Below are 17,283 nucleotides of genomic sequence, written 5' to 3'. Positions count from 1 at the left end.
GGTTTCACAGAAAGTGGGTGGATATGATCATGTTATGTGTCACAACAGTCTCTTATATTGTTCTTATAAACGGTCAGCCTTTTGGCTTAATAAACCCGCAAAGAGGACTTAGACAAGGCGATCCTCTCTCGCCTGCATTATTTGTTCTATGTGCGGAAGGACTAACCCAACTCCTAAACAAAGCTAAAGCTGCCGGTCAAATCAATGGGATCCAGTTCTCACCTCAAGGACCCTCGATCCATCATCTTCTATTCGCCGATGATAGCTTATTTCTGGTTAAGGCATCGATGGAACAAGCTTCAATTCTAAAAGGTATCTTATCGGTTTATGGTGATGTCATAGGACAATTGATCAATCTATACAAGTCTTCTATTACTTTTGGGAGCAAAGTCGAGGATAGTATCAGAATCCAAATCCAAATGAAGCTAGGAATTGTCAAGGAAGGTGGAGCAAGCAAATACCTGGGGTTACCAGAATGTTTCAGTGGCTCTAAGGTAGACATGTTGGCATATATACATGATAACATGAAAAGCAGAATGTCTGGGTGGTTTGCTCGAACTCTATCTAAAGGGGGGAAAGAAATTTTACTTAAAGCGGTGGCTATGGCAATGTATGTCTTCGCAATGTCATGTTTCAAGCTCTCCAAAAAGAGTTGTGAAAATTTGACTTCAGCTATGTCAGCTTTCTGGTGGGATTCCATAGAGGAAAAAAGGAAAATGCATTAGATTGGGTGGGAAAAGCTTTGCTTACCAAAACACTTAGGAGGGCTTGGTTTTAAAGATATCCAAATTTTTAACCAAGCTCTCTTGGCTAAACAAGCTTCGAGGATCTTACAAGATGGTAATAGTTTGTTTGCTCTCTTCTTTAAAAGCAGATATTTTGAAGAAGGTGAATTTCTAGATGCATAAATTGGAGAGAGACTTTCATTTGCTTGGAGAAGCATTCTTCATGGGAGAGAACTACTAAAAAGAGGACTTAGACAAATGATTGGTAATGGTGAATCCGTTTTTGTCTGGTCTTCTCGGTGGTTACTGGATGGTGTTATGAGAGCTCCATTAATGAAGAATATCATCTTTGATCTGGATTTAAAAGTAAAAGAGCTCATTGATGTGGACACTCACTCTTGGGACCTTGCCAAACTGAATTATCACTTTTACCCTAGAGATGTTGAATTGATTTGTAAAGTCAAGCCAGTTCCTCTCTCGAAGGATTTCTTCATTTGGGAACATACAAAAAGTGGGGATTATTCGGTCAAATCCGGGTATTGGGCTGCCTATCAAAGAGAAAAAATTAATTTGGTAACAGAGGCATCAATGCAACCCTCCATTCTCCATATAAAAGATCAGCTATGGAGATGCAGCACGCTCACCAAGATCAAAACATTTATGTGGAAAGCAATTTCTGGTGCCATTCCTGTCATTGACAAAATGATTGATAGAGGTTTGAAAACCGATTCAAGATGTCAAAGTTGTGGGATGGAGGGAGAATCGTCAAATCATGTCCTATTCACCTGCACGGTGGCTAGACAAATATGGGCACTATATGACTTCCCGGTTCCGCAAAATGGGTTTGTTTCTGAATCTCTATACCAGAACTTGTACTACTTGATTCTTGTGAGTAAAGATAGCAAAGTGCAGGTTGAGATAAGGAAAGCCTTCCCTTGGATATTATGGCAATTATGGAAAAACATAAACTTGTTCTGTATTGAAAGCAGAAGATTTAGAGCACCTGACACAATCAAAAAAATCAGAGAGAATGTCCAGGAATGGTTAAAATGTAACCTTGCATCATCTTGGGATAAAGAACACAATGTTAGTGGAGCGGCATGGGTTGAGAAATGAATGTGGTGAAGTTCTTTTGCATAGCAGAAAGTCCTTTTCTATGATTTATTCGAAACTGGATGCTTGTCTCCAAAGCTGGCTTTGGTCTATTGAGAGCTTGATCAGTCACAATTTCAGTAAGATCATTTTTGCCTCAGAGGACAAAGACTTAATTGGAGCTTTTCAGCGACCAAAAGTCTGGCCTTCTTTCATGTTCTATTCTAGGTCCTTAGAAGCAGTCTTGGGGAATATTTTAGATTATAAAGTTTTTTTGGAAGATAGGAATGCAAATCTTGGAGCTCATCTTATTGCAAAGAATGTAACAAGAGAGGATCGCCGTCAATCTTATGTAGCAACTGGTTTCCCATGTTGGCTTCACAAACTTTTTGTAGATAATATGGCTAGAATCTTATCTTAGGTTAGATCTAGCTGGTTAGCTGGGTTGATTGCTCTTGATCCTTTTTGTAAAAAACTTATATTATCTTCAATCTTTATAATTATTCAGTGAAAAAAAAAAATGCTAACAAGAACGAATGTGTTTGTGTGTGTGTGTTTTTGAAGAGACTTTATTAAAATTACTAGACAAGTTCTTTTGCTATGAACGAACATTCTTAGGTCAGTAGTCTGATCACTCCTGATCGACAACATTGAGAGGATTCATATAGTTGTTTTAACCAGCCGATATTTACAAATATAAAGGATTTCATATATAAGTCACATGCCCAAGTGGGATGAAGAGAGACATAGGAACCCACATACATAGAAGACGCATAGGACATTTACATTGATGAGTACAATTTATGATACATCAATCTCACCTTATTATTGAAACGAAAAAAAATGGAGTTAAAGTAGGAACCCTTATGTCAAGAACCCAAGCTGAAGTTGCAAGCCATTAGTCCAGCAGTAACGTTACATAAACCTTTATATATATATATATATATATATATATATATATCAGTTAAGCTAAATTTCTGATAATACTACTGTCTATACTATATGACTTTAAAAGTTAATGAGGATTAGTCATTTTTACTGACCGTGAAAGAGTTAATATTTTTTCAGAATTATATTTTGTATGTTAGATGAGATTTTGATATTTTAGACTATAAACTATGATTTGCCGTTACTATGTATAAATTATCTTTGAAAGCTTGAATCCAAATTCATCAGTCCTTTGTATATATGTCGTGTTGTGAAGATTATTACAATTTCAATATTGATCACAATCTACCATATCAATAAAATCTACATTTAGTTGAATTATTGTGGTTTTAACGAATGATTGTTGTATCATCATCAAAACTTTCTGTAGATATTTTTTATTAAACTTACGTTCTTTTGTCAAATGGAGAATGTTGTTTTTGTTAGTTAGTTTTTCTTTCCACAAACTAACTTTTCAATATATCTATGTGGGTATCAGGGACTCAGGGTATTGTATGGTGTAACACTTCTACATCAGACCAGATATATTTATATTATCTCATATATATATATAATGTCATTAATTTGGTAATTTAGTAATCAAATCGTCTAGAATTTTTAAGAAACTTGGCTTCTAGTAATCTGAGACACTTGAATAACACAGATTTTTATAAGAATCTCCAAGATTCGATTTGAATATGGGGCAGTAGCTTAGAAACGCATTCGTATTGTACTATTGTGTAATGTCTCTGTTATGGGGGCCAATCGTCAGGATAAGAAGAGCTAGGCTGTAAACACTAAACGAGCTCGATCGAAAGAATATACCTAACCTGATCCACCACATGATAAATGATTCACAGTTTCTTTTTCCAATTATTGATTTTTTGTTTTCACATGCTCTCTTCCCCCACGTGACACCGACAAGCTACCTTCGATTTTTCATATTCTTATTACCTTTATTTCTTTCTTAAGACAGACACAGTGGCGCATATATATTAATGTAAAAAAGCTGATTTGTCTGTTTGTTTAGATCATCAAATATGTTCCTTAGTTCCGTTATTGGACCGGTTTCGATACATATTTTTGGTACCTGGTGTGAATCAAAGATTCGAGACTAGATTAGAATGCAGTTATATTCTAGTTTAAAGAATTTTTATTAGTTTACTCGTTGACATATCATATTAGTATACTACATGATACGAAACAACATTACACTGTATATCATAACGTAACTAGATTATGATTGAATTTTTTTAATTTTATATTGTAATTTTTATATAAAACCTATAATTTATGTGATTGTTTTTAAAAGTTATTGTGAATAAAACATTATGCAATAAAATCATATGCTAAATATGAGGATTTAATTTTTTTTTGAGATTTTTTTATGACTGTTACACGGATTAACCTAATTTTTTTGAAATTTATCAAATCAATCATAATAAACATGATTTCTGTTATTTTTATATATAGTTTCTAGTATAATCGAAAATCACTTTTAATCACAATTTTTGAGATTTTGTTGTTTAGATATGGTTAATTAAATATTCTGTGAAGATTTTATTTTATTTTTTTGGAATATCCTTTTTAAAAAGATCTGAAATCGAGATTTAATTAATGGTTACAACCCATATAACTTATAACCTATCAAATAATTAATCTTATAACTCATATTATATAGTCTAAAAAATTGTGTACTTCCATTTTATTATATAGAAGATATTGAATTAAAAACCATTTAATGTATTAATTTAGGAAAGGGAAAAAAAAAGACAAAAAAAGGAATAAAGGACCGCAGATGTAACGTTTGAAAGCATATTCTATTTCGACATATACACGCCACCATCAAACGCGCCGCTAACGCAGAGACCCGCGGAGACCCCATATGCACAATTGCACACATAGTAACAATACTTTCATTTATACAATATAAAATTTTTGGTTAATTTGAAGTAAAGAAGTGAAAAGGGTCACGAAAAGAGAAATTATGGAAAGATACCGAAGCAACATCATCGTCGTAGTCGCAATTTAGGCAGCCCCTTGATTTCAGCTTTGTTTGACTCACCGTCACCGACGTTTTTGCCCATAGATTCTTCTTCTTCATCTTTAAGCCGTGCTTGTACCATAATCATCACATTATTTCTAAATGATTACTAATGTAACATACATTATAGTCAAACATAATTTCAATATGTATAGCGACTTAAATTCAATTTTCTCTATTCATGCATATAGATTGTGTACCACTTCAAAAAAAAAACAAAAAAAAAAATCAGAATTTGCGATATGGTTTTCCTCGGTTACGTGAAAATTAGTATCGGTTTTGGTTTATCAAATATTGTAATTGAATTTGGTTTAAGTGTTTCGGTTCGTTTGGTTGTTGTTTATCTACCTATCCACTCTTTAGTTTTTAAACATCGATGAAAGAATTAAATGAGCAGATGACATGTTTCTTTTTGATCTGAGACGACACATAAGGTGACAACCAAAACCAATAAAGGATCGAGCTGGTTTCTAAGTGATTCAGCTAGTTGTAGGTTCAGAGCCTTTATAAAAGAAAACAAATCCTCGCAACTTCACAACACATCTTTGGGTCTCTAATTGTTTCACAAAATTTTCTTAAGAGAGAATCGTAGCAATTTAGAATATCTTTAGGGATTTGATTTGAGTCGATTCTTACAGTTCTTTGGTGGGAGATTGAACTTTCTTTTGTCCATAGATATAAATGTTTGACACACAGTTTGGTCTAGTCAAATTTCATGTCTCTACAAAATTACGACTTCATTATGGGAAAACGGTTTTACGATTCAATTATATATATAATAAGCTTTTTCTACAAACACGCAAATAGCACTAAAACTGAAGAGGATTCAAAGACAAAAGACAAGGTACTTACTGAAACGTAATCAGATGTCTATTGCCTAAAGCTTTACACTACTGTTGACATACTACTACGAACAATTATTCATTACAATAAAAAGGTTTAGCAAAACAAACTTGGTTTATGCTTTGCTTCCAGATCAGTAAAGTAGCACCAGAGTTCATTTGAAATGGTCAATATCAGGGTGCGAGGAAAGCTTACTACTAGCATTTGGATTGGATCCTATGTCCTCCTTCTCACTTGCCTCATATTTGTAGTGTCACACCCTAATACACTGCTCGCACTTCTTTTCTTGTTCGATTGTCCACTCGTCGAGCTCTTATCTGTTGCTGCAACAGCGTTCAGCAACTCAGATAACAATGTGGGACAGCTCTGTTTCAAGTGCTTGAACCCTTCAGACTTCATTACAGCTGCACAAAACGACATCACTTACTTTTAGTTTTCCTGGATTCATCCAACTTATAGCACTCTGTTACACACAAGCAAAAAAGTCCAACATGTTGAAAAAGAACATATTATTGATGAAGAGATGTTGGGTGTACTATTAATGGAAGTTTTGTGAGCTAACATTTACCAGTTTCAATTTTAGAGAAAGAAAGAAATATTTAGTTTTAAGTTCTGCAAAAGATTGTACTGCCTATACATGTTAATACCAGCATTTACGTGAAATTCAACATTAAGACCAGGACATCTATGTGGGTATATAATCTCTATCTTCCAGAATACAAAACATATTTTACCCATTGGCTAGGCATTGTCTTTAAACTAGATTGTACAATAAAAAGAACCAAAATAACTATTATCGCACCTAGTTGAGGATGATAAACCTCAAGCCGTCTAATCATGCATCGAGTCTCCTATATACAAATCGACATAAGAACAAGAAAGTTAAATAAGTATACTAGCAAGATAAGCTATAGGGTAACACACACACAAAAGACGAATTAGCTCACAAAACTCCCATCAATTCTACACCCAATATTTTAATGGATCATTATTGCTGACAAGCAAAAAGCACCAAATGCATTATATAAGCCGGATCATACAAAAAAAGGCTGGAATCTTAAAACATTTATTGGATGATTATATATATATATATATATATATATATATAGTTAAATAAATTTGTTTTCGAATGTCAAGGTATAGCTCAAGTTGTAAGTTGATGGGAAAAATCTCCATGGCAGCACATCATCTTTATACAAAGTTTACCACATTAATAGTAAACCCAATTCAATGCAAGATAACATGTATAAACATGAAAAATACGCAGAGAGAGTCTATATAGGCATATAAAAGTGGAGACTGAAAAAACCTGAAAACAAATGCAATACGTACCTCCCAAGTTGGCTGGAGACGCAACAAATTTTAAGCAGAAGGTTTTGAGCTGGAAGAATTGGTGCTGTTCAGCAAGCGCAAGTGTAGTTGCCACATTATCAACATCAAGTTTTTCGCAAAGCAGAACTTCACATAATATCTTTAACCTTGCAAGGTCATAGAGATCAGCAGCTGCCAAGAGATGTTGTATCATGTTTGTGAACGAACTAGCAGAAGCTGACCCAGTAATTTCATGCACATCAGGAAGTACATCGGTGTAGATGAAGCTAAGCATAGCCTATAAAAATTTCAAAGATTCCAAGTCAGTAGAATATGTAAGTTGCATGTAACAACCAACTCCAACTATTAACAATGTAATACTCAACAAAAAAATCACCTTGAAGATAGAAGGTTCAATGTCGTCAATCACTATCCTATCCACATTGTTATTCCTAATTGGTCCAAAAAACTGAGCTCTAAAAACTGGCGAGCGTGCCGCGAGAAACAGTTTATGAGCTTTGTAAGTCTCATCCCCAACTTGGAAAGCTATGTCACAACCAACTTCAGAATCTAACAAGTCTTTCAACCCCTGTCCCATATTCGACAAAGGTAACACAATGCCATACTGTTTTGGACCTTCAAGTCTGGCTCTAACAACACCAACAGTACAATGAACGACAAGACAATCATCCTTTATGTAATCAGAAGTTTCTAAAGCTGATCTTCTGAAAAAGCGCTTGTAACCCCTGAAAATTTTCAAAACACAACTTAAAACTCTAAGCATTTTCAAATCTAACTAGTTTTAACTAAGGCAAATCCTAACTAAATTACCACATGCTTCCTTTATACTTGAGGGTATAAGGTCCACCTTCAAGAGCACGATCAAAGTGACTATGAACTTTATGTTTTCCTTTACCACTCTGATCCATGAGAGTCAGCTCAAACAAAGCCCTAATATCATTAGAATCACTAGCTAAAGCGATGAACAAAGAGATGTACAAGGACTGATCCTCAGGGTTCTTGCCGTCGGGATAAAAGTAAATCGCCCAATCGTAACCACCGACGGAGAAGACATCGCTCTGAATAAATTTACCGGGGCTCATGCCTTTGGCGAGAGAGTAACCTTTAATCGTAAACTGGTGCGAACCATTCACCGTCTCGATGAACGAGGTGGATACGGAATCAGGTATCAATTGCTGCTCTACACCACCACTACCACCGACGGTGCTCATGATTCGCCCCGTCGTCGTCGCCGCTTACGAGGAATTTTCCGGTTTGAGAACTGTGAACATAAAAGAAAAAAAATCGAAATCGGATTTGGGGGAAACTGTTTGTTTTGTTTTTTTTTGTCTTTATTTTTATTTTTTTTTTAAATAAGGACTTCTCTTCTTCTGAGGGGAATGAATGAATTTAAAAAGAACTGTTGTTGTACTTTGTTAGCGATGGAGATGAGAGTGTGTGCCCCGTCTTTAATGTTTTTAATTTCATTTTTCACCTTTGTTTTTTTTTCTTGGTAATTTTTAGAAGAAAATTGTGATTAAGAGTTAAGACAAACATTTTAATGTGGGTATAATAGCCATAAATATTCTCTAATCTGAATATAATTTGTCTTTTTTTTTATCTTTTTTTGCTACAAACAGTTAAACAAAATTATCATGTACTTAAATATATTTTATCATTTTTAAAAATCAGATTCTAACTCTTTTCCCAAGACATGCTATTGTATAATTTCTATTACTAAAATCAAAATTTAATGAATTAGAAAAATGTTAATCATTATTTTCATATAAAATGTAATAATGTATCCATTTTTTACGAATATTGGTAAAAAAAAAAAAAGTTTTTATGCCAGTTTTCTGTAAGAAAAAAAAATCAAGTTAAAAAACCAATGATGTTTTCAAAGATTTTTAAAAAATTTTAGAGACTCTTTTCTATATATAAAAATAAAAGTAATGACTCTTTAACACACACACAAAAAAAAAAAAAACCCTTACAATTAACTTAACCAAGAAACAAAACTGCCCAATTAATTAAGAGATCTGCAAATTGTGAACTTTGTAGTAACTGAGTCTGAAAATTTTGCAAATTCTTTTTTGTAATGTGAAACTTTACCGAACGCCTTAAAAATCCAAAAGCCAACACAACTGTCAAATTAAATTACTAAGCTTAGTCTCTCTCTCACGCACGCACACACACACAATAACACACTGTGTGTAGATCCAGAAGAGATCGCTGATCCTTAACGCGCAAGCTATAATGAAGCCTCTTCTCACCAATGGCGATCTCTTCAAATCCCCTACTCTCGTCAAGATCTCCGCCTTAGTTCTCGTCACCGTCGCTTTCTTCTACTTAGGCAAGCACTGGTCCGACGATGGATACCAACAGCTCGTCTTCTTCTCCTCTTCCACCTCCGCCGGCAGCTCGATCCCGGAGGTCTCCGTCTCTCCCAACAGTAACAGGGTCTTCAATTTATCAGAGATTATTCCTTCTAACCATACCGATAATCAAATCCCCGCTACAACACAACCGCCTCCGTCGTCGGTGGTGGCTGAGACGGAGAAGGTTACGATTGAAGCTAATCCTCCACCTCCGCCTTCTCCACCGCCTCCTTCTCCTCCTCCTCCGCCTGGTCCGGTTAAGAGCTTCGGGATAGTAGATGCGAACGGTGTGATGTCTGACGACTTTGAAGTGGGAGAGGTTGAGACCGATGCTGTTGAAGATTGGGGGAATCAGACTGAGATCGTTGAAACGAAAAGAGACGGCGATTCTAAGGATAGAGTTAGAGTTAAGAAATTTGGGATGTGTCGTGAGAGCATGAGAGAGTATATACCTTGTTTGGATAATACTGATGCGATCAAGAAGCTTAAATCGACTGAGCGAGGTGAGAGATTCGAGCGTCACTGCCCTGCCAAAGGTAAAGGCTTGAATTGCTTGGTTCCGCCTCCTAAAGGTTACCGTCAGCCGGTTCCATGGCCTAAAAGCCGTGACGAGGTAACTCCTTTTGTTTTGCAATTTATGGCTCTACTAAAGCTTTGTGATAACATGTCTTGGAACTAGCTTAAGTAGTGTTTGGAATTTTTACTTATGGATAGGTATGGTTTAGCAATGTTCCTCATACTCGGCTTGTTGAAGACAAAGGTGGTCAAAACTGGATTTCACGTGACAAGAACAAGTTCAAGTTCCCTGGAGGTGGTACACAGTTTATTCATGGGGCTGACCAGTACTTGGACCAGATGTCTAAGGTTGCTCATTTTTCCTAGTAGTAGCTCTTGCTTTAGTGTCACTTATCTATTTATCTTTTCATCTGATGTTGAGGTCTGAACTTTGTCTTTGCAGATGGTTTCTGATATTACGTTTGGCAAGCATATTAGGGTTGCTATGGATGTTGGTTGTGGTGTGGCGAGTTTTGGCGCTTATCTATTGACACGGGATGTCTTGACAATGTCTGTTGCACCAAAAGATGTCCACGAGAACCAAATTCAATTTGCTCTTGAGCGTGGTGTGCCTGCTATGGCGGCAGCATTTGCTACAAGGCGTTTGTTATATCCAAGCCAAGCTTTTGATCTTATTCATTGTTCCCGATGTAGAATTAACTGGACTCGTGATGGTAAGGTTCTCTGTGTGCTTGAGTCTTCATGTAATACATCAAGAAAAGATTAAATTTGCACCTACTGTAGTTTTAACTCCCTGTGTGAATTACGCCTTAGCTTCTTTTACATGTAGGGGAAATTCTTATTCTGCTGTTTTATTTTTTGTGATAAAGATGGAATTTTGCTCCTTGAGATAAATAGAATGCTGCGTGCTGGAGGATATTTTGCTTGGGCTGCACAACCTGTTTATAAGCATGAACCCGCTCTGGAAGAACAATGGACAGGTAGCATCCTTTTACTCTGCTTTTTGACTAGGCCTGTTCGGGGTGAACAAGATTCTTTGTTCTTTATAATTTTTTTGGAGTTAGTGATCATGGTACGTAGCTTTATTAGCAAAATGAAGAATATGGGAAGTTAGAATGACATATTGTCTCTGTGGGTATAGGGAATTGTTTTTGTTTTTCTTTGCTACATTGATTCTGCCACTATGTCTACTCTTTTAATCTCACATTTTATTTTCCAGAGATGTTGAATCTTACTACTAGCCTTTGCTGGAAACTGGTAAAGAAGGAAGGTTACGTTGCAATCTGGCAGAAGCCTTTGAACAACAATTGTTATTTAAGTCGTGAGGCTGGAACCAAACCTCCTCTTTGTGATGAATCTGATGACCCCGACGATGTTTGGTACAGCTGCTAAACTTTTTGTCTTTCTTTCTTTGTGATGCAAGGACATATCTTGCTACCTGCATGTGGAAGCATTAAAACAAAAGAATAAAAGCCATATGTTCTTTATGCTACCAGAGTTGCTATTACTTTAAGTTTTTTCAAGTTAATTTGTTTGATTACATTTAGTCTGTCTATTAACTTGGTCTGTGACAATGTGTGCAAAAAATCACACTTTTTGTCTCATTTTGTTTTCTTTTTGTTTTAGGTACACAAATCTGAAACCTTGCATCAGTCGCATACCTGAGAATGGATATGGAGGAAATGTCCCCTTATGGCCTGCCCGTCTACATACTCCACCTGATAGGCTGCAGACGATAAAATTCGATTCCTACATTGCTAGGAAAGAACTATTCAAGGCAGAGTCAAAGTTCTGGAATGAAATTGTTGGGGGATTTGTCCGCGCCTTAAAATGGAAAAAGATGAAACTAAGAAACGTTTTGGACATGAGAGCAGGCTTTGGCGGGTATGAAATAATATTTTTCTGTTATTACTCTCTCTGATGGTATAATGTCTCAGTATCTTAGCTTAACTCTCGTTACTTAATTTCTCTGGCTTTAACAGATTTGCAGCTGCACTAAATGATCATAAACTCGATTGCTGGGTTCTAAGTGTGGTTCCTGTCAGTGGGCCGAACACATTGCCTGTCATTTATGATCGTGGATTATTAGGAGTGATGCACGATTGGTACAGCTTTTCTCCTTACAGTCTATCATATAAAAACATAGAATAATGAAACCTATTGTTGATACCTTGGAATCTAGTGACTCGATAAGAGTGTTCTGTGACTATACGTGTTCGTTTCCTGCTCATGTTTGATTTAAGCAAAGATTTTCATCTGTTTATTTGTCTTAAGATAAACTAAGATTTAGATTCTGGCTTTGGATGTTTTAATAAGTCTTGCATTCACCACAGGTGTGAACCATTTGATACATACCCAAGGACATATGACTTCTTACATGCTTCAGGACTCTTCTCAATCGAGAGAAAAAGGTAACTCAATTTCAAAATGATTTATAACTGAGTATGTGGTCTTTCGGTGCCTATAATTGAGCTTAACCATTTGTCTTTGTTTCAATAATGGTTAACAATGTATCAGATGCGATATGTCAACCATATTGTTAGAGATGGACCGGATACTAAGACCAGGTGGAAGAGCATATATTAGGGATTCAATTGATGTTATGGATGAAATTCAAGAAATCACAAAGGCTATGGGTTGGCATTCTTCTCTTCGTGACACATCTGAGGGTCCTCACGCAAGTTACAGGATTCTAACATGCGAGAAGCGTCTCCTACGAGCTTAATACCAGACAAATTACTGCACTTAGTGAACACAATATATTGTTTGGTAGTCTCTTATTGTTTTCTTCTTTTTGCTCATTATGTAACTGTAAATTTGATTGTGGTGTTTTTACTGAGTAAAGGTTTACCTAGTCCTCGACATTTAGTATTAACATTCTGCAATTGCAAATCCGTTAATTGTAACAATAGGATTCAATGATTCATAGAAAAAAGGCCCCAAGGCCAGAATACAAAATCATCCAAAAATATGTGAAGGAGTATCTCTCTGGACCATGTCTGCACAACTCATTCTAATGTTCATATCTCGGTCTCCACATCTGTCCGCGTTGGCTTGGAATTATTGTTGCAGGTCTTGCAGAGTTCACACCATTCATATGACCTGATGGCTTACTAATGTGGCCCTGATTTTGACTTGAACCTGCAGATGTATTTTTGAACGGTCGGTTCCCATTCTTATTTTGACTCTTCTGCTGTGTTTGACTTTGTGTGATTACAGGCCAAGTTTGGCCCTGGACAGATGGTTGCCTCTGAAGATTCCTGGGGTTGTTCTGAGGCCAGTTCTGTTGTGGTCGGGACTGTTGTTGTTGTGGCCAATATGGTGGATTTGGGATGTTGTAGCTCTGTGACCAATTTTGCTGCATCTGCTGGTTCCAAGGCCTAGACTGACCATGCAGATTACGCACATTGTGCGTACCATTTGCAGCATGATGTTGACTATGGAGGCTTATTGTTCTGTACAAAAATTGTTGAATGTGTTGCCCTGTCAGAACGGCAATGATGGAATTTCTATTGCAATCTGAGGCAAGACGGCGCGATGTGATCTGAAATACTTGAGCTATTCTGTCCAAATTTTTACGACTCACACTCCTTGCAGCATTCTGCGGCTGCTCGAAAGGATCTTCAACCTGAAACACACACCATTCACACTTTAACCGGGAGACTCACATGGTGCCATAGCGATGTATATAACTCAACAAGAGGATAAGAGAAAGACAGAGATGGAGACTTACAAAGAGTGAGTACGTCTTTGGCAGCCATGTAGTGTTGGTGCTTATGTTTTCCCATCTTCCAGTAAACGGGCAAACACCGAGCTCTTGTGCCTTCAAGTTTATGTCTGAAAACTGATAGACACATTGACACAGCAGAATCAAGAGTACTTTAATGGATGTTACATATTAAGCGAAACAAAAAGTTTAAAGCTAGAATGTATTATGTATGAGAGATCAATTCACCTTTGCAAAAAACGAGACCAAAAGCTCCGACAGTGAGCTTCGGTTGACTGATTTTGCTGTGCCTGATTTAAATCTCGCTATATTAGCAGCAGTAACTTGCGCTATACTTTCCTCTGCAGTTTTTCGTACACCTACAAGAGACCATGCCGCTAAAATCCCAAAAGCTCATAACAGTTATGTGGTTTGGCTTGAAAAGCTTTTTCATAGATGGTACCTTTCAGATCATCAACCGCACTCTTCGGATATATATCTCTTAGAGGAGGCAAGATTGCAGGCACACAAGTCTGTACCAAACAACACAAAACATCTCAAAAACACTATGTTTTTATAATGATGCAGTAACTGCAGAAGGCTGAAGGCAGCGGAATCTATGAATAGAGAATAGCTATCTTACCTGAAGATGGAAGATGACTAACAAACTGAGAGAGTAAGAGTTGAAAGTCCCGCTCTTCGAATCGTTAATATTATGAGCTTTGGCCCATTCCTTCACCTATTAAATGGTACAAGAAACGAGATATGTATATGTCAAAGAATCAATGAAACCTTAAGAGATACACACCAATCTTGTTTTTATTTGTATGTTAACCTACTAGCAAAACCAGGTCGCGGAATCTCCCATCTATTTCACTGATCCAGAACAAGAACCTGCTCTTCAAAAGCCCTTCCAGATTATCAATAGAAATGTCACAAGAAATTCTCTGGTGCCCGCTCACGATTTTCAGAATGGGTACTCGCGCATGAATAACAAATTGCAGTTTGTACCATAGACCTGTTGTTTTTTTGTATGATAATGGAGGTGAGACAAATCGCCAGATGAAAAGAATACTTCAACTAGTAGAAAACTTAAACATAAGGCAAAAACAAGTGAAACAAAGATAAACGAATTACCATTCGCTCTCAAGGCTCGAAGCAAATGTCCAAGTAAAGTTTGTTTCTGCTTCTTTCCAGTGAACAAGATGGAAGAACCGCTGAACAAGTCAACAGAGATGTCTAAGTCTCCCCATCGTGTGAAAAGATTTGACACAAAGGATCCAAATGGTTGAACAGTAGCACCTAACAAAACCAAAACCAGATAATTGGCTATAAGCAACTTTCTTTTTAAGTATGAGATGAAATCATTGGTTTACAGAATGAGAATAGTGGGAATGAGTAACATTTGAACCACTTTTACTGTTATGCAACTAAAAATTCAGTAGAGAATATATTTTATTTCAAAATCATAATCACATCCATGGTGGATTAAGAGACAATAGTAAAAATATTGAGAGAAGCACAAGAGTGCATCAAGAGTCATCACCTCTTAAACATTCTACAGATTGTACGACGCTACGCAACTGATCAATGACTCCGATCCTTGTATCCCAATCTGCTCGTGTAGGTTTAATCACTTGAAGAATTTCTTGAAGGGTAGGATCAAAGAAAGTGTTTCTACTCATCGTCTGACTCTTCTACAACAATAACAAACACACATTGCCAAAAGATCTCAAAGAAACAATAGGAAACAAAACACAGAAGCTTTACACGCTCCAGTCAAAGTAAAATACTTATGATTAAACCACTGGTTTTTAACCAAAATCTCACTAAAACAAACGTGAAGGCTCACCGACTACTCTAAAGTAACAACCTTTGTCACTATATAACCCAAAAAAAAGCAAAATTCCTCATTTACTAAAACGAAAACTTTCAAAATCTCCAATCAAAGTAAATTCTTGACATAAAACAAAAACGTTATCAAGGTTCGATTTTTCGTGATATCTCTTGCTCACTAACTACTCCAAAGGAACAACTTTTTTTTGTCAATAAAACCAAAAAAGCAAGATTCTTCATTCTCTAAACCCCAATAAGCCCACAATTTTGCATCATCATCATCAGAACTGTGAAAGAAAACTCTACCCAAAACCTTATAAAAAGAATCAGTATAACATTAACACTGGACTTTGAGAAAAAAAAAAATATGATTTCGAAAGAGATGAAGAAACCTTTTTTTGATCCCTAGAACCCAGAATCAAATTCCGATCTAGGGTTTTCTTACCTCGTTCTCTCCCAAATCAAATCAACAATCCGTACCGAGTCACCCAACTTGAGACTGCTCTCAAGAAAAAAAATTATGCGCTCGCAGCAAAGAAGACAATGAAAAGTCTCTTCAATTGTGGAAGGTTTTACTTTTATTTTATTCAATGCGACTTAAGGGAAAACTTGTCATTCCTTTTTGAATGATGTGACCATCTTTTTTTTAGCGGACTATTACAATGATTCCAAAATCCATAATACTATACTACAATAGTACAATACATTGTTGGATTTACCAATTGGGGAAAAAAATTTGATAAGAGAGTTAGTTATATCAAATATTTTGTTATACAAACAATGTTCTTACGTTCTTCACTCGTAGTGATCATTTGTCGAAGAATGATGACCCTTGTTATCCAATGATTGAACCAGAGAACCCAAAAAAAAAAACAAAAAAAAATCTGTTATAGTTCTTTTTATCACATAAATATTATAAAGAATCTGATGCTATTGTCATAATATTTGTAAATATGTCTTTAACCTCAAGTTTATCAAACGAGTGAATTTTTGGCATTGCTTATTTATGATTTGATGCAACCTCTTTATATCTAAGAGATGGATTAGTTACCACTTTTATAGATGTGACTTTAAAAAAAAACTTTAATAGCTGATTACAAAAAATAACTCTCTAATTGTAGGCTTTTTTTTAAAAAAAAACTAACAAGACCAAATAAATTAAAATGAAATTGCCGTAAGAAAATTAGGGATTGCTTTTGAAATTGTTAAAGTACTAAATTGCTTATTTGAGAAGATTGGATTTTAAAAAGTAAAGTCTTTACAGTTTTACCTCAGTTGGTCTTTTTATCTCTAAGCTTTATACATTTAAAAACTCATGTACAATATAACCATCACTTAATTACCCTTGTGGGTACTTACTTAAAAGTTGCATATCTCTTTATATCTCGTGCTTTTTTGGACACTAAAAATATTTTGTTTTCTACATTTGGTTAGCAATAGTCTGGTTTCCTCAACATGTTGTCAATTTGTCCCTTCTTCTCTTTTTGCATGTAGACAGACATTTATATATCATTTTGTTTTAAAAAAAAAACTAAGTAATGAGGATGAAGAATATTCATCAGGGACAAGTGAAGTGTTTCATTTTATAGCTCAGTGTTTTTGTATGGTTACTTGTTTCTATGTTTACTGCAGTACACGAGTGCTTTTAAACTGTTTTTAGTATGTGAGATGGTTTTAGATCTAGTAACTTTGAGGTGGCAATAAGTTATGACCAAAAAGAAAACATATACATAACCTATGATAGTTATAATTCTTTGCACAATAAAAGTCAATTTTATGATTATTTTACTATGAATTTGTTTGTAATAACCAAAGTCATTGACGTAATAGTACAAGTATATCTTTATATATGTATATGTGAAAGTTCGCATGTAATTTCTAAGCTTTGGCAAAAATTGTAATTAA

The 17,283-nt window shown here is 35.7% G+C and overlaps 3 protein-coding genes across 4 annotated transcripts; 1 reads left to right on the top strand and 2 right to left on the bottom strand.

Moving 5' to 3' along the window:
* Window positions 1–5,531: 5,531 nt before the first annotated feature.
* LOC104782434 (BTB/POZ and MATH domain-containing protein 3) lies at window positions 5,532–8,392 on the bottom strand. Of its 2 annotated transcripts, XM_019244984.2 has the most exons (5): window positions 7,774–8,386; window positions 7,340–7,688; window positions 6,964–7,240; window positions 6,434–6,482; window positions 5,532–6,035 (listed from the first exon to the last, which is right to left on the bottom strand). In XM_019244984.2, the coding sequence occupies exons 1-4, from the start codon at window positions 8,172–8,174 to the stop codon at window positions 6,463–6,465; spliced, it is 1,047 nt and encodes a 348-aa protein (XP_019100529.2). In that variant the 5' UTR covers window positions 8,175–8,386; the 3' UTR covers window positions 5,532–6,035; window positions 6,434–6,462. The 2 variants fall into 2 exon arrangements, with proteins under 2 accessions (XP_019100529.2, XP_019100528.2); XM_019244983.2 differs by lacking the exon at window positions 6,434–6,482 and having other exon boundaries at window positions 7,774–8,392.
* A 591-nt stretch (window positions 8,393–8,983) lies between these two features.
* Window positions 8,984–12,700, top strand: LOC104782432 (putative methyltransferase PMT11). The gene is made up of 9 exons (XM_010507357.3): window positions 8,984–9,933; window positions 10,035–10,184; window positions 10,279–10,549; window positions 10,706–10,816; window positions 11,056–11,215; window positions 11,463–11,720; window positions 11,819–11,941; window positions 12,170–12,247; window positions 12,354–12,700. The coding sequence occupies exons 1-9, from the start codon at window positions 9,199–9,201 to the stop codon at window positions 12,559–12,561; spliced, it is 2,094 nt and encodes a 697-aa protein (XP_010505659.1). The 5' UTR covers window positions 8,984–9,198; the 3' UTR covers window positions 12,562–12,700.
* LOC104782433 (protein HESO1) lies at window positions 12,701–16,188 on the bottom strand. The gene is made up of 9 exons (XM_087511738.1): window positions 15,824–16,188; window positions 15,089–15,239; window positions 14,680–14,844; window positions 14,382–14,560; window positions 14,186–14,281; window positions 14,006–14,075; window positions 13,792–13,922; window positions 13,570–13,680; window positions 12,701–13,464 (listed from the first exon to the last, which is right to left on the bottom strand). The coding sequence occupies exons 2-9, from the start codon at window positions 15,225–15,227 to the stop codon at window positions 12,850–12,852; spliced, it is 1,506 nt and encodes a 501-aa protein (XP_087367864.1). The 5' UTR covers window positions 15,228–15,239; window positions 15,824–16,188; the 3' UTR covers window positions 12,701–12,849.
* Between the last annotated feature and the right edge of the window lie 1,095 nt (window positions 16,189–17,283).

Source organism: Camelina sativa, chromosome 4 (assembly GCF_030686135.1).
Source record: "Camelina sativa cultivar CO46 ecotype springtype chromosome 4, ASM3068613v1".
NCBI classification, from domain to species: Eukaryota; Viridiplantae; Streptophyta; class Magnoliopsida; order Brassicales; family Brassicaceae; genus Camelina; species Camelina sativa.
The sequence above is the reverse complement of the archived record's forward strand: the minus strand, read 5'-3'. Positions and strand labels throughout refer to the sequence as shown.

Coding starts and splice junctions, on each gene's coding strand:
- LOC104782434 (XM_019244983.2), bottom strand. CDS start 8,174: ATGAGCACCGTCGGTGGTAGTGGTGGTGTAGAGCAGCAATTGATACCT. Junction 7,241..7,339: donor TTGAACCTTCTATCTTCAAG/GTGATTTTTTTG, acceptor AAATTTTTATAG/GCTATGCTTAGCTTCATCTA. Junction 6,036..6,963: donor GTCTCCAGCCAACTTGGGAG/GTACGTATTGCA, acceptor CGTTTTGTGCAG/CTGTAATGAAGTCTGAAGGG.
- LOC104782432 (XM_010507357.3), top strand. CDS start 9,199: ATGAAGCCTCTTCTCACCAATGGCGATCTCTTCAAATCCCCTACTCTC. Junction 10,185..10,278: donor ACTTGGACCAGATGTCTAAG/GTTGCTCATTTT, acceptor TTGTCTTTGCAG/ATGGTTTCTGATATTACGTT. Junction 11,721..11,818: donor ATGAGAGCAGGCTTTGGCGG/GTATGAAATAAT, acceptor TGGCTTTAACAG/ATTTGCAGCTGCACTAAATG.
- LOC104782433 (XM_087511738.1), bottom strand. CDS start 15,227: ATGAGTAGAAACACTTTCTTTGATCCTACCCTTCAAGAAATTCTTCAA. Junction 14,845..15,088: donor ATCTGTAGAATGTTTAAGAG/GTGATGACTCTT, acceptor TGGTTTTGTTAG/GTGCTACTGTTCAACCATTT. Junction 13,923..14,005: donor TGCGGTTGATGATCTGAAAG/GTACCATCTATG, acceptor GGTCTCTTGTAG/GTGTACGAAAAACTGCAGAG.